Genomic DNA, 17463 nt, shown 5'->3' on the forward strand with positions numbered 1-17463 from the left:
CATCACAATTTCATAGTATCACTATCATCAGTCATATATCATCACATAAATTTTTCACAAATTTATAACATAATTATTATTAATTATACATCATCGTAATCACATAAACTTATCAAAATTGCATCCACCTTTTATTATCACATCATATAAACACGTCTAATCAAATATATACATAAAATTCATTCGACATCCAATATCACAATAATATCAAATAGGCTAAATTACATCTGTGGTCCCTTAACTTAATTTCAGGTAACGTTTTAGTCCTTTATCTTTTTTTTTCCCGACTTGGTCCTTTATTTTAATTTTAAGTGTCAATTTGATATTTTATGTTTTAAAATTTCAACAATGTTATCCTTTTTTATATAAAAATTCAAAAAAAAAAATCAATCAAAACTCATAAAATTAATTATATTCTTCAGTATAATACAAATTTCATCAAATTCGTAACACAAATCTTCAAATAAACTCATATTTTCATACTTTATTTGATATTGTTAGGAATAAAGGACTAAATTGGGAAAAAAAAAAAGATAAAGGACTAAAACGTTATCTGAAATTAAGTTAAGGGACCACAGATATAATTTAGCCTATCAAATATCACACATTTAATAAAAATAAATCAAACATCACAATAATGTCAAATACCACACATTTAACGAAGTTAAATCAATCAGCACCTTATAAATATTTCTATTCCACATTTTAATCTCACAATTCCCATATTTTTACATTAATCAATTTATCACTCAAATGGCTACTGCCATCCGTAGCGATCCCCGAATGAATTATTGGGAAATACGGTTTTCCCGTTCATCTCACATTATATTATACTCGTGAATTCAAACACTATCTCACCCCTTATCTTATTTTGATGCTTTCACACACGAATACGATTGAATGAGCAAACAACCTTTTATTCTTTGACTTTTTTCCCTTCAATCGATCTAATTCGACAGTTTATGAGTAAATGTTAAAAATAAATTATGAGAAGAGACTCCAAGAACTAAATTTCGAAATTCGGTTAAGGTAACTTACCATAAATCAGAAAACTAATGTGTGGATAATATAGCCACTTTTCACACGATCGTTTTGGCGTTGGTTTCACTCGAATCGAACTTACGGTGAAGGTGAACGGTGTAAAATAACGAATTCTACAAACGGAGAAGTCAGGTATTTTAGAGTAAAATTGAGATTGTTAAAAATCTGGAAAATTATGTTTAACAGACTAACTAAATGTATAAAATAACATACTGAAATTTAGACGGAAATGGAGAAAATTTTCTGAGACAATTATGATCGCCAGTGTCAATTTTCCTCTTGGGAGCAGTAGTTGTCGTGGGAATGCCTTTCTCTTCCTCTATTTTATTGTTTTTGTTTTATTCTTTAATGAGGTTTTACTTGGCCTTGACCCATTAAACACATTTTAATTTTTTTTTTTTGTAATATAATCAACAATTACCAATACTATTTTTTTTCAACATTATTTTTGTTTTAAACACAATCTCATTAATAAAACATTACTAATATTTCATAAATAATATATGATAAATTAGAGTAACTAAAATAATTAAAATAATTAATCTTAAAAAAAATATTATTAACAACTCAAACTCTCATATCCAAATTAATCACTATAATTATACTTATTTTTTTTTTAAATACTCACGTTATAATAATATATCATTAGAGAATAGTCAAAATTATAAAATAAATATAACAACAATATTTTATGTTAACTACTAAATCGTAATAAATATATATATAAAATCACAATTCCAAAATAAGTATATAAAAATAAACAAAATCAAACACAATATTACTACTATCTCAAGATAATTATTTATAAAATAAATAATTAAAATAAGATATCTTTAGAAATAATTAAATATAATTAAGTGCACATTTAATATTAGTCAAACACACAAGAAAATATGATATTAATTATCAACTCACATATACACGTAAAATCGCATAAATCTTATTTTTTTTTAAATATTTACACTAATATACTATTATTTTTTTATAAAAATATATAAAATAATAAAATAAAATATTTATTATTTACATCACTCATTTAAACAAATATGTACAGATTAACACATCATAGAAAATACTCATATAAAGAAAATTAATGATAAAAATAATCAACATATATTCTAAAACAATTTTAGCACCACATTAATTATCTAAAATGCTATTTAATTAATAAAATAGTTTATAATAAAATTTGAGGTGTTACAGTCACAAATGCATATTCATGAGAGAAATTCTAATTTATTTCAAATTTGTCTCAATGAGGTCACAAATGCATATTTATAGTAAGACTATCTCTAAATTGAAATGGGCTATAATTGACACTATTCTCTTGGCCTATATTGGACTTACATCATATTTTTCTAAAATAAACTAAATGTAAGAAAGCAAAGTATCTTTAATTACACATGACATCAATTAAATGTAAATTAAAACTATTATAATTCCAAATTAAAGAAAACTAAGAATTATAAAAAATCAAATTACAATAAATAAAGTTAATCCTAATTTATTAAAATATGGATCATCTTCATGCTCTTGAGGTCCTTATCATTTTCTTCTTCTTAAAGAAATTCGACCACAAATTTAAGCTCTATTATACCGTACATGAAGAAAGAATCCAAATATACTACAAGCTCATCATATCCACCGGGGTTAAATGGAAATTTGGAAAAATCATCAAATGTGATAAGTCGGTGAAATACATTTTCATCTTGAACAATTAACATCTTATCACATTTATGGTAAAGGTAAAAAATTCTAAACATGGGGACAAAGTTATACATTTTGAAGTTGACAGTCATGACCAACTTGACCTTCTTTTGATTGAAATTTGTGGCAAATAGTATGTTACTTTGAATTTTCAAAGACTTCAAATCAAGTTGAGTCTTATGGACATTCACTTCATCACAGAAAAAAAATAGCGCCTCAATAATTTCCTTGCAAGCATCCCTTTAAGGAACCTTTGACGAATCACCTTCAAACACTAATATTGCTTCATTCACCTCACTCTCTTGCTTAAAGAGACTTTCAATTTTACCATCATCTTTCTTTTTGCTTTCAAAGTCAATGTATTGATGACATTCCTCCTTTAGAGACACTTCTTCAAACACTTGCACAAGAGAATTATCAAAGTTAGACAAATAGTTGGAGTCAACTTCTTGTTCTTTGTCTCTCAAATGTTTCTACTCTTCTTCTTTATTTTCTTTAATTTTCTCTTTCGCTCTCCAGGCTAACTTATCTTTTTCCTCTACATCTTTCTTTTCTTTGACTTGTCTTTCTCTCTCAAGACTAACTTCTTTACTTTTCTTGCCTCCTTTGCATATCTATTTTCATAAAGATATTCCACATACTTCAAATCCAATACAAAATCTCTAATATATTCATGATATGATATACTTTTCTTTTTCTTGATCCTTATTTTTATATTTTATATGTCTTTTCTCTTTTGCATACCTCATATCATCCCTCTCAAAATCTCTAAGCCTCCTTACTTTTTCTACTTCTCCTTTTATACATCATTTCCTCCTCACCATAATCTTTATATATTCTTTCTTTTTATTTTTATATTTCTTCTTTCATACCTCATTTCATCTTCATCATAATCTTCACATCGTCTTTCTTTTTTTCTAAATCTCCTTTCATACCTCATTTCCTTCTCATCAGAACTTTTATATTTTCTTTCTTTCTCAATTCCAAAAGTATGTTTATTTTGATAATATTTTTCGTGGTGAGATCTCATATCTCTTTGATTCACAAACTATTCTCTATTCACTTAAGTATTCAACATTATTGTAAAGTGATCCATAAGATAAATGATTCTCAGAGAAATGGGGTTTGATTCACTTCCACTCATGATTTCAAAAACAATAAATCAACGAGTACCATAATAATCAATCAAATAATAAGAACAAGTTAAGAAGATAAAAATAAGGCTCCCACCACTCACTAAGTGTTTACATTCAAGAAATATATTACTCGTGTATATCATCACTCAATGAAGGCTTTTTCAATGATGTGCACTCTTTCATTTTTCCATTCAAACTCTTTTTTTAAATTCTTAAAAAGATCCCAAGCAAGAATCCAAATCAAAGAATTGAAACACAATGTAACAAGTTCACAAAAGCTATCAACACAAGAGCTTCAAGAAGGAAATCTCTAAGACAAAATTAAGAGAATTTACAATGACAAACAAGAAAAATTAAGTAAATGAAAACACAATTAAGTAGATTATCAAAGAAATAAGAAAAATTAGAACTAAATGACTAAGTGATTCAAATATGTGGGAGGTAAGGTATCAAAATCAAACTTGCAATGCCTAAAAGAGGTAACAAGAATACACAAATGTTTGATGTTTCATTATGGACAATTCTAGATTTTTTTTTTTTTTTGCAAAAGGCCTTTTTTTTCAATAAGTGCTTCTATGCAAAATCAATTTTTCACAGAACTTATATTATTCAGATTTTTCTCTGCATATTTGAATTCCTTTCATTTCTCTAATCAATTTAAGCTTTTGAATTTCCAGAAATGGGACATGTATGGAAGAAATAATATCAAAAACAAATTTGAGAGTAAAATTTTGGATCAAACAATTGCTAGTAAAAAAGATGATGAAACTAAACCCATTTTTTCTTCTTCTCAAAAACAACAATTCAGGACTCGAAATTTCAACAAAATAACCGCAAGTAATCACCCATATAAATCTTCATACACATATTATGACACATATAAACAATAAGCAACTCGAGTGAACAAGATTTTCAATAAAATGCAATAAATTAAAACTAAAATTTCAAATATCTCAAAAACACAAAACACTAAAATTGAAATTAATAGCATTGATAGGGCAGTAAAAAATCGACACAATGTTAAGGAAACCACTGATAAGATTCAAGTAAGCTCTAACCCAAGAACTGAAAGATGAGACACATTTCACTCACCATGTTTATGAGAGAAAATCCCATTTATTTCAAATTTGTCTCAATGAGGTTACAAATGCATATTTATAGTAAAACTATCTCTAAACTTAAATAGGTCATAAATGACACTATTCTCTAAACCCATATTGAACTTACATTATATTTTTCTAAAATAAATTAAATATAATGAAGCAAAATATCTTTACTTACACGTGACATCAATTAAATCTAAATTAAAACAATTACAATTTCAAATTAAAGAAAACTAATAATTATTAAAAATCAAATTACTATAAATAAAGCTCTTCCTAATTTATTAGACTATGCATTATCTTCTTATATGAAGTATTAAAATTGTACCAAAGTTATAAATGCATTGATATCATAGCATGAATTTGTACAACAATAAATGTCTAGTCACCTAAAAAAATTAATTAAATGATAAAAGACATTAATTTGACAACATATCCCCCAATCCATAGTTAATAGATAGCCGTCAAATAATTAATGTTTATTGCTTTCTTTATAGTTTACATGCAATGAAGGTTGTCATTTTCTCAGCTTTATAAAGGATTGAATGCGAATTTATTGTTTTTGAGGGATTTAGATTATGATTATGGTTAATCTATAGCAAGACAAAAAGGTCCTTCAAATACATTTCAAATTGATTGGGACACATATTCATCAATGATACCCAAACTCTAAAACATCCAAGATTAAGAAAGTCAAGCAGAGCATACCAACTTTATGTAAAGAAAGTTTTCCTTGTTTCTTTGACACTAATACCTCAAAAGAATTATTTCTTGTATCAACTAACATAATAATAGTAGGGGTGGGCAAAAAAACCAAAAACTGAACTGATTTATAGAACTGAACCGAACCAAACTGCTTTTATACTAAATCAGTTCAAAAAAATTAAAAACCAAACTTTATTTTAAAATCAGTTTTTTTAACTGAACTGATTTTAGAAAATATAGGTGCACTGTAACCATAATTTAGTTTTAAATTTTAATTTTAACAAAACCTCAATCAAAATCTCAAAACCCTAAAATCAGAATTAGGACCCTAAAATTGAAATGAAGCTTAACGTTAAATACAAAACGATTGATAATTGACATCGACTTCAAGTCAGAATTCGAGATCGCAAGATCAACAAAAGTATACAAAATGATTCTCCAGAACCTTCCTTACATATTCGTTGGCACGTGCGAACGTTTAGAGAGAATCGTGGAAATTGTAACAGAGGCAGCGAAGCAGAGTTTGAAGAAGAATGGAATGCACGTGCCGTCGTGGAGAAGATTTGAAGTGGTTTTCAACTTACACGAGAATTGCGCAAAGGATGAAAGAGGAAACTCATAAACATCAGATTTTGAATTTGATGGAAAACTGTGTCACGGGTTCCAGTGAAGAGGAGAAGACGATGGCTGAATGGAAGCTACCAGAGTTGAAACCCAATGGTTCTTTGAATGGGGTTAAGGTCGTGACTGGTTTAACAGTAGCGAATCAGAACCCTGAAAAAGTTATATAGGAAATAAATAGCACGGTTCAATCTATTCGATTTGGTACAAGTAAAAATAAATTAAAACCGGTTCAGTTCAGTTTGGAGTATTAAATCGGTTCACTGGTTTATGGAATCAGTTCGGTTCAGTTTTATAAACTGTAAACTAGTTCGGTTTGGTTTTTTCTGAACTGAAAACTAGTTCAGTTTGGTTCGGTTCAGTTTTCAAGCATAACTGAATTTTGCCCACATTTAAAAAATAAATTCTTCAGTAAATATTACGGGTAATCGTGCAATTCCCTACAAAAAGTCACAATGTCAAGAGATTCATAAGGAGTATAACGCTAAATTATATATGTAAAAAATGACTATTATTTAAGTAAACCATACATGACGAGGGTTGAATTCCATATACTATGTCCAATATTTCTTCATTGCTTAAGATATTTAGCTTCGTTGAAAAAAAAAATTGAATCCAAAGGTGCTACAACAATAGATAAAATAAAAAAGATATCACAAATCGATTTTTGTAATCAAATTTGAATAAAAATTATTGAAAAAAAAATAAAATGGAAACTAAAATGAAAGAAAACAAAAGTTATTAATACCTTTCAAATCATCCAATGATAAAAATAAAATTAAAAAATACCAAGTGTAGTACTCAAAACCATTTAATACTTAGTTTTTCGAAATTCATATTAATTTTCTCGGTATCATACTCGATGAATGAATTACATTTAATGTATGATCAAATTATCTTATATTTAATAAGTGATATATATGTTGTTTTTAATGCACGAAAAGGTTAATGGATTAATAACACCTTTCTGATGCACGAATTAATGGATTGGATGCTTATAAGCATTATACCGGAATTGTAGACTTATAAATTTATATATAATTAATATATTTGAGAAACAAATTCAGTTAATTAATACGATCCGTGAAATTTTTAATTATTTATTAATTAATTAATTTGACGGTTTATTTTTCCTATATTATTGACACTCCCAATGATGAACCTGAACTCTACCTAAACAATTAAAAGTTGAAACAAGATTCTAATTCCTCCCTCCACAATTTTCAACTCCATTGAGTTTTCCATATTCAAATCCACCATCTCCCTCACTCTGTAGATTTATTTTCAAGACACAATTTATCATATATTTAATGAACCACACATTATATTTAATGCATGGAAAGATTAAAGTATTAATAACACATTTTCAATGCATCTGGTTTGTAGTCATTAATGGATTAATTACCTTTTAATGCATTAGGATTATGATGCACTTACACCTTTCTAATGGGATTATGATGCACGAATTAACGAACCAGATGCTTATAAGCATTAGGTGAAAAATAGACTTATTAGTAAGGTTAAGAGAGTTTGGGTTTGAAATTACATTCAGTTAGTTAGCACGATTAGTGAAAATTGTAATTATTAATTAATTAATTTGACGGTTTATTTATTCTACATTATTGGCACACTCCATGTTGAACCTGTACCTTAAATAACAATTAAAAATTCAAACATGATTCCAATATCTCTCCACGATTTCGAACTCTCAAATTTTCTATATTCAAATCCACCATCTTACTCACGCTTGTAGATTTATTTTCAAGTCACAAGTTTTCATATATTTAATGAACCATACAAATGTATTTAAATTAATGGAAATATTAAAGTATTAATAAATAAGTGGCTGAACTTGTTAAGACAGGTGGACTGTAACCACTCTAAAATTTTCAATAATTTTTTTAAAAATAATACTACTCTTGCTTATTTATAAGAGACCTTTTAAGTTATAATTTTATTAACAAAAATTGATCTATGCAAATAATCAATTCAGAACCCGGACTTTAATCTTATGCAAATAATTCAAAATTTTATACTCGTACTTTTGTAATTCAAATTTTAAAATTATTCTTCTAATTGTATTAGACATTCATCTTTATCTTCTCTATATTTGTAGGAACAAATATATAATAGTGTTCTCAAAGTCAAATATAGAATTGTGATCTTACATATATAATTTGGATGTATGGAAATAGTTAAATTTTATTGAAAAAATTATTTATATTAAAAAAATTGAAAAATGATTAATTGTGGCAAAGTTGTAAAAAACAAATTATATAAGTCTATAGGATATTTGTGATTTAATATATTCTAATAGGTGATGAATTTCGACATGACATAACATATGTTAATAAATATGCTAACTAATATAGATATTGTGGTGTATATTGTTATAATTTTGGGATATATAATCGATGTATTTTATGAGTAGAATTGTTTTTATGAGTTGAATTGCAGTTGTTGTGTTATGAGTTTATTTGAAGATTTGAGTTATAAATTTGATGAAATTTGCATTATATTGAAGATAATAATTAATTTTATGAGTTTTGTTTGAAAATTTTGATATTTTTTGTAAAAAAAAAGGATAACATTGTTAACATTTTAAAACATAAAAGAGCAAATTGTTTACTTAAAATTAAATAAAGGACCAAATCAGAAATAAATAAATAAATAAAGGACTGAAGTGTTATTTGAAACTAAGCTAAAAGACCATAAGAGCAATTATACCTATACAAAATTGAGATTATAAATACAAAATTTTAATGGGTAACTTTCAAAAATAAAATACTATTAAAGTATAAATTTAAATTCTTTTGGGAAATAATATATATGTTGAAAGACAAAGTCAACTCATAATTATAAGTAAAAATATTTGTCTTTGGTAGACAAATTTAACAACTTCCCCATCTAAAACTTCACCTATTGCTGACTCCCACACACTATCCAAATATATAAAATCGAACAACAAATAAATGCACAAAATTGTGCTTTACTCTAATTAAAACTAAAATTTAATATTCTTAAATAAACTAAGCAAACTACTCTAAATTACTCAATTATCAAATAATAATTCAATGTAAATAAGCTAGAAAACATTTTATTCTAAGAGTTGTTAGGTTTTCAATTAAGACTTTTTACAGCTTATAAAAAATTTTGTGGTATTCAAAAACTTTCAAATTTTAACTGATTATTTTCTAAAATGGATTTCGTTGGATTTTGGTAGACTTTTTAGTGTACTTTTAGTGGAAGAAAATATTTTCTCACCATATGTGATTTCTATATATTCTCATTTCTTATTTCTTTGGTGTATTCTCATCACTATCTCCTTCCATCTCTATTCTTGCTCACATCTCTTTAGTCTCATATCTCTACTCCCACCATCTCTATCATTTATTGTTTATCCATTTTTTTCATTCATTATTTTTTTCTTTAGTTCTCTAATGTATTTACATTTTTGTCTTCTCTCTCCATATCCCTCATTTCTCTCTCGCTCTCTTCTCCTAACACAAATAAGATTATTGTTTTTTTTTATTTCCTCTTATTTCTACAAAAATATATAGCTATATTTTTACTCTTAAAGCTTGTCCAAATGATATTTTGTTGCATAATTATTATGAAAATATCATAGAACCTCAACAATCTTTCTTGTTTTGAAAACAATCATTCATAAAAATTAATGTTATTTTACCTATTCAAATAATAAAATTTAGGTTAAAATGCACTTCTAACCCCCAAATTTTATGGTCCGACGATTTTGTCCCCTTAGTTTTGACCAAATCAACGCTGATGTAGACTCATTTTATCTAGGTCAACGTTCATGTGATCTCTCTTTTAAAAACTTGTATTATTGTTTAATGGTAGTATTTGATAAATAAAACCTATGTTGCGATTTCTTCTTCCCATATTTTATTCTGTCTATCAATAAGATGAAGAAATTGTAGAATAAAACCTAGATTTTGCTAACCAAATGCTACGATTCGACAACATGTGACAATATTTTTTTTAAATTCAATTTCACGTTTGCTAGCTCGTTCATATTTTTAAAAAATGAATCCAAATAAGCGTTAACTTATTCTAAATAGTTAATTGCCCAAGTCAAAATCAAAGACTCTAACCTTTGGTACAAGGAATAATGTTAAGGAGGTAAGAGTAGCTATTTTCAAAAGAGGGGAGTCAAAATTGATGAATTGTAAAACTTGAAGGGACAAAAGTATATTTTACCCTAATTTAAAAAAAAATTATTTAGTGAAATTTGAATTTTTAAATTACACCAATTTTAACTCAATTTCAAAATATGTAATACTTTACTTTGTAGAATATGATATAGTTTACAAGAGAATGCGTATCTTAAAAACGACATTAAAAATACAAATGAATTGATAATCATCTCTACGTATCTTTGATAAATTTATTGGATGAGATTGAGGACTAACATAGTTTTAAATATATTTTTTAAAATATTTTAATTTATATTGTATTTATTTAATTATATTTTTTCTTTCTTATTAATTTTCATTTACTCTTGTAACTTTGAATGATCGCTAAAAACACTTTAAAATATTATAAATCTATAAAGTCTTCTTAAATTTTACAAATTCTAATAATATAATTAAAATCCAAATTTTAAGATCTTGATTATAAAACTCTTAAAAAATCTTACAAGTCAATTAAATTCTTATATTATTTTTTAAAATATACATTAATGTGAAAATACACTTCTCATATAATCAATTCTACGTAATTTAATGTCATTTTACATCATTAATTAATCAATATAACATGTTATGAGAAAACACAAAATTCAATTAAAATAAAAGATCAAAATAGATTTAAACTAAAAAAAATTGTTTAACATAAAAACATATTTACGTTAAAATTAAAATTAAAAAAAATAAGAAAAAAGGCGACTCGCTGTTTCCCATAACTCAGTTGTCCGAGTTCGACACGACAAATCGAGGCACAACACAACTCTACACACAACTACGATCTTCGATTCCTTCACAAAAACCTCAATCATTCTTCCGCTATTGTTCCATTCCCATTCCTCTAGTCCTCGTTCCTCATTCTCTTTCAATTTCGGTGAAAAAGCGCGTTTTTGTACTTTTTTTCTTGGATCTGGGCACTTATATTCCCGTGAAATCTGGCTATGGACTACGAACCCTACGATAGTAGCGGTAAGCTTATTTCTTAACTTCTTCCTTTACTTTTTTGCCTCATTATTCCTAAATTTTCAAACTTCTTTTATGGGTCTCTTTTTTCAATTTTAGGGTTAGGGTTTTGTTTCGTTTGGTTTTACTTTCTTATTGTTCTCTTACTTGAAGATTATTTTTATAGCTGTTTTTTTTGGTTGAAAATTTTGAATTTGCATCGAAATTAGCGTTTCGTGCTATAATAAAGGCATTTGAGTTGTTCTTTTGTTTTTTAGGTTTTCTGTAATCTGTGTAATAGTAAATAGCTTATAAGAGTGTGAACTCAAAAAACTTAAGTGTGACTAAATTTTGTGTATAATGAATATGTTGTATGGTTATTGACTTGATACTTTTTTGTTTTGATATTAGCACAATGGACTGTAGAATTGTCATTTTGATAATTTCCATATGAAGTGTTATTTTAATGATGAAATTAATTTTTTTTTTGTTTTTCAAAGTGTGAATTTACTTGTTAGTGAAGTCTTCTTTCTATGGAATTGGAAAGTAAGATAACTGGGGGAGGGACACAGTTCTGTTTTGTTTAGCAAATGGAAACTAAAAATGTTCTAGAAATCACCGGGAAGAGTGAAATCTGAACTATATAAACTTGTTTTTCCAGTTACACGAACTTGATTGAACTGCTTAACTGGTTTTTCTTGTCAGTACACTATTGGGAACAACTCAAGCATAACTTTCACAGCGGAAATGAAAGATTAAATGTTTGATTTGAAATTTCGTAATTGCTTTCTGCTTAAAGTTCCAAAGACCGTCAACTAGTTGTTATGATTATGTTTATCTTGAACAATCTGATGGCTAAACCACTTGGTTTTCTTTCTTTGTGTTACCAATAAGGCATGGCTTGCCTCGACGAGAAAGGCACACCCAAGGTGCCTGAAGTTTTTTGTTTTTGACTCACTGAAAGGCCTGCAGTTGGCACCTTGTCTATCCATTTGTTTAGGGGGATTTAGAGATTTTTCTAACTTAAAAGGTTTACATTTTCAAATTTCGTCAAATGCCTACATTTTTGTTTCCCTCATTTCGACACTTTTGGCTAAATGATTCTCTCAAGCATTCAGCGTACCACACACATATGGAAGACTGCTTGCATTATACCCATTGTTGATTTGAAATATTGATTTTTTTTTACCTTCTCTGCAGTATTTATTATCTAGTTAATGTTGCATTGAATAGATTGTGTCCACACTTTGTATAGTTAGTAAATGCTTGTATGCAATGCATGAAGCTCTTGGTAAAATCTTGTTGATGTATATTTCAAGGATTTATGGTCTGGCTTCATTTGTTATTATGCTTATACACATTCACTTAATGTAATCATTGCAGGAACTGATGATGATCTTCCACCAACACATCAGAATAGAATTCCTAGAGGGGCACGTCTTGCTGGGAATGGAAGATCTGCAGTAGGTTCAATGTCATACCCCAGGATGTATGGTGAAATTGACATGGAAGCTCAAATTCACCAACTTGAGCAAGAAGCGTATAGTTCGGTTTTACGGGCCTTTAAAGCTCAAGCTGATGCCATTACTTGGGTACATTTTCTTAGTTTTTTTTCCCTATCTAATTGTTTTTGAATTTGTTTGATCAGGTTTAAATGACTTCTAAATTACTTGAATTTTCTTCAGGAGAAAGAAAGCTTGATAACAGAACTAAGAAAAGAACTAAGATTATCAAACGAGGAACACAGGGAGCTTCTAGGCCGTGTTAATGCAGATGATGTTATACGAAGGATAAGGTCTGATAAAATTTCAATACTTGGTTGCTTGTTGATCTATGCTTTAGAAGTGAGATTTTCATTACTATTTGCATACACACACATAGTTATCTTGTTAATCAACACTTCATTGGATGTTGATTTAAGGGAGTGGAGACAGACAGGAGGCCATCAACCCGGTTTGCTGACGTCTGGACAAGTTATTCATGATTCAAATCCAAGTCCAACAGTCTCCGCATCTCGTAAGAAGCCGAAGATAACACCATCTGTACCATCACAATCTTTTGGCGGACCTTCTCCTTCATTTCACCCCCAACCTGGGGCTGCACCCCACCAGCCATCTTCTTCTGTTGGAAAACGTGGATCTGTTCCGGGATCCAAGGGCAAGAAGCAGAAACCTGTAAGTAAATATAGAAGTCCTGTTATATTGCACTTCTTCTCTTTGTTTATCTGGAGCGAGCTTGGTTTTATCTTGTATGTCAATCGCGGATTGCAGAAAATAGCGGTTTGCTGTCGCGCTACACAACACTGTAATAGTGCCGCTATTTGACAACACTTCGCACTAAGTAACGTATTGCGAAACAATAACAGTTTGTTCAAGTTCTGCTACGCTATTGTACTCAATGTATTCAATTGTGGATCGTGGAAAATAGTGGTTTGTTCAACTTCCGCTATACTATAATGCTATAGCCCTGCAATAATGGCTACAACACTTTTTACTAAATAGCGTATTGCGAAGCAATAGCGATTTGTTCAAATTCCGCTATGCTATAGCGATATAGCGCCACTATAGCGGCTCTTTCACGGCATTGATTGTACTATAGTGCCTCTATTTAACAACACTGGTTTTAGCCCCTCATTGCCGCTTAAAAAATTATTTGCTACTATGCAAACCTACATTAGCAACACTAATGTGTTTATTTTGGTTTTTTTATTTGCAGAGCCAAGTATTACCGGGAGTGTCTTCAATAAAGCAATACCCTTCATCAGGACCAGGGGGAAGGAATCAAGTACCTAATAGAGTTACTTCTGGTGCTGTCACAGGTGAGCTTGCTGAGGGAGCATCATTTGATTCACTCATTGGTAGGAGAGTACGAACAAGATGGCCTGATGACAATAACTTCTATGAAGCGGTTATCACCCACTACAATCCAATAGATGTACTTGCAGCCACCTAATTATTTCAAGATTTGTTTCTCAGTTAGTTTATAGCTGACATACTTATTTATATTTCTAACTTTTCAGGGTCGACACCATCTGGTCTATGACATGGGGAGTGCAAATGAAACAGTGGAATTGGTTAATCTGTCAGAGGTATATTTGATACTCCCTCCGTCCCAAAATAATTGACCTATTTGCAAGAAAAATTTGTCCCAACATAATTGACCCTTTCAATTTCCAATGCACTTCTTTTCAATTGTACTCTTTAATTAGTACTACTTGCATCATTTTCAATGCAATATATTTTACTATGAATTTATGACATTGATAATGCAGTAATATTTAAGAAGGATAATTTGGTAAAAGTAGTATTGTCTACCTTTCACTTATACATTTTCTTAATATGTGTGAAATGATCAAATAGCTCAATTATATTGGGGCGGAGGGAGTATTGATTAATGTTGTGTAATTCTTTTTGTTATGCCTTTAAGCATAAATTAGGCACCGGATTTGAAATGTTAGAAAATATTAATTTTAAATGAAATGTTTTGAAGGAAACTACTAGGCATTTAATATTATATAATTGACTATACTATTGTGCAAAATTATTTTCTTATCATGTTAAATAAGGATTTGGATTTTCTATTTAATATAATTGACTATACTATTGAAGCATTACACTTCCTGTGTACTTATATTTAGAATTTGGATTTTCTTATGCTTGATATGCTTAGCATTTACATTATTGTGACTGCAGATCTCTCCAGAAGATATTCGGTGGGTAGGTGAGGATCCTGGAATTAACCATCGTGGTGGTTTTGGCGGATCTGGTCGTGGGATGAATAGGGCTGTAGGCCGTGATAGTGTTCCAGGAGCTGGAAGAGGTAGGGGAGGTACAAAGGGGCAATCGAAAAAAGATTTATTGCCAGCACAGAATGGAATAGGAAAGAAGGCTCTGGATGATATACAAATACTTCACACAGACACACTAGTTAAGGAGGTAACTGAAAACAGTTCAGTTAGAATACTCTTGAATTGACATGTTTGATCTTTTCATGGAAAACATTTAAATTTTTTGGAAACTTGACAGGTTGAAAGGGTGTTTAGCGCAAATCATCCCGATGCACTTGAAATTGAGAAAGCCAAGAAAATATTGAAGGTAACGGACAATTTTATACGCCAGTCTGTCATGTCTTTTACTACTAGCTGCTGATTTATGTTATTTTCTTACAAATGGTGTATGTACAAATTATCAATAAAATGAATTAAATGCAGGATCATGAGCAAGCTCTTATTGATGCAATTGCAAGACTTGCTGATCTTTCTGATGGTGAAAGTGGTACTTCCCATTTTTCATTTCTAATTGCAATATTTCTGATTGTGAAAGTGGACTTTGTTTAGGTGTTGAGTGTGATATTTAGTGTCTAACAGGAAAAAATCATAATTTGCATGAGTTCGGCTCTAGATTTATTTTAAAGGAAAAACAAATTGAGTTGCAGGCTATGAATCACAAACACACACGACACCGACTCTTAGACATTGGTAATAATTTGAAAAATGAAAGTTATTGAACGTAATCTCATGGGTCACTGTCGTCAGTGTCGGACACCAAATACGTTTTCAATTTGAAGTGTCTATGCTATCTAAGTTATACATGATAGGGATTTTGGCATTATACTACTTACTACCTCCAGTCCCAATTATAAAAGAAAAAAAAACTTCAAAACCTATGAAATTATTTATTGCAGTGGCTTTTTGAATGTTTTTTCAAATATACCCTTGTGAAAAATTGTGAAACATTATATACACCTACTAAAATTAATTTTTTTTTTCAAATGAGGGTAAAAAAGTTATTTAAGCAAATAAATAAAACCTTAAAGGTTGTAACTTTTTCTTATAAATAGGACCATAAAGTTCACCAAAGATCCTCTTATAATTAAGATTAGAGGGAGTATTAATTTGTCCATTTAGCAACCTTCACTTTGAAAGGGTAACATTTTGATCTCAAGAATTTACAAATTTGATTGTAAATGGAAGCACATTGGTTTGGAATGACCAAGGATTTGATTTTCACTGAGGTAGAGTGGAAAATCACTTTCAATTCACTTCCATTATTTGGAAATAGTGGCCATAAGTTGCTACACATACACCCCGGTTTCCATCATCCTACCATTTTGATGTACCAAGCAAGGGTGAAGTTATTTTGATCATAGCCTAAAGTTTCCAGTAATGTAAATCACTCTTTTGTAGTTTTATTTTTCAACAAGTATGTTGTCATCAAAGCATGAAATAATGAAAAAACATTTTACATATGTGAAAATTACCATATGAATAATAATAATATAATAGGCGGTGTTTATTGGTTCGTTATGCTGATCAATGTAATGATAATCAGATCCAAACTTGGTTATTTGTATATAACCTTTCTTGATGATCTTGTTATTGTTCATACAGATGAGGGTGGTCACCATTTCACACATGCTAAATCAATGGATTGAGATTGATGGAACACCTACCATATACCATGGCAAAAGGAGACATTTAAGGGAAGCAAAAGTAACGGGAAAGCTTAAATTTTCTCTTTGTAAAAGATAACTTACCTGACACATGATAGTTCTTTGGGCTTGTGTCTTGTGCATTAGTCATTCAAGTAGGATGACATTTATGTAATTTGGTAATAATATTTATTGAGGGTAAGATTTGACCTAGGATCAGCTGATGCATGTATAAAAGGTATGGTAGTGTATACGTTCTTGTATCTGTTTTGTTGTATCAAATTAAGGGTCGACTCGTTCATTTAAAATGCAAGGTAAATTCCACTACTTCTTTGAGAGAGAAGCATCAATTACACTTTCTTTATCTCGTGTTAAATGCACTATCTTCTTTACTAAATAAATATAGAGCTGGCTTATTTTGACATAAAATCGCATACCAGGTTTTGAAAATAAATTGGATGTTCAATGCAATTTAAAAACGCAGTTAATAAGGATCAAGTGATAGTTAATAGATATAACTAATTATAATTCATTAACCATCTCATGGACATAATAAACTACCGATAATGTTAT

General features: G+C 29.2%; 1 protein-coding gene across 1 annotated transcript; it reads left to right on the forward strand.

Moving 5' to 3' along the window:
- Positions 1–11233: 11233 nt before the first annotated feature.
- LOC101504212 (protein EMSY-LIKE 3) lies at positions 11234–17217 on the forward strand. The gene is made up of 10 exons (XM_004488419.4): positions 11234–11487; positions 12844–13052; positions 13146–13255; positions 13382–13634; positions 14176–14394; positions 14480–14548; positions 15153–15395; positions 15486–15554; positions 15671–15734; positions 16850–17217. The coding sequence occupies exons 1-10, from the start codon at positions 11460–11462 to the stop codon at positions 16891–16893; spliced, it is 1308 nt and encodes a 435-aa protein (XP_004488476.1). The 5' UTR covers positions 11234–11459; the 3' UTR covers positions 16894–17217.
- The last annotated feature ends 246 nt before the right edge of the window (positions 17218–17463 follow it).

This window comes from Cicer arietinum, chromosome 1 (genome assembly GCF_000331145.2).
Source record: "Cicer arietinum cultivar CDC Frontier isolate Library 1 chromosome 1, Cicar.CDCFrontier_v2.0, whole genome shotgun sequence".
Taxonomy (NCBI): Eukaryota; Viridiplantae; Streptophyta; class Magnoliopsida; order Fabales; family Fabaceae; genus Cicer; species Cicer arietinum.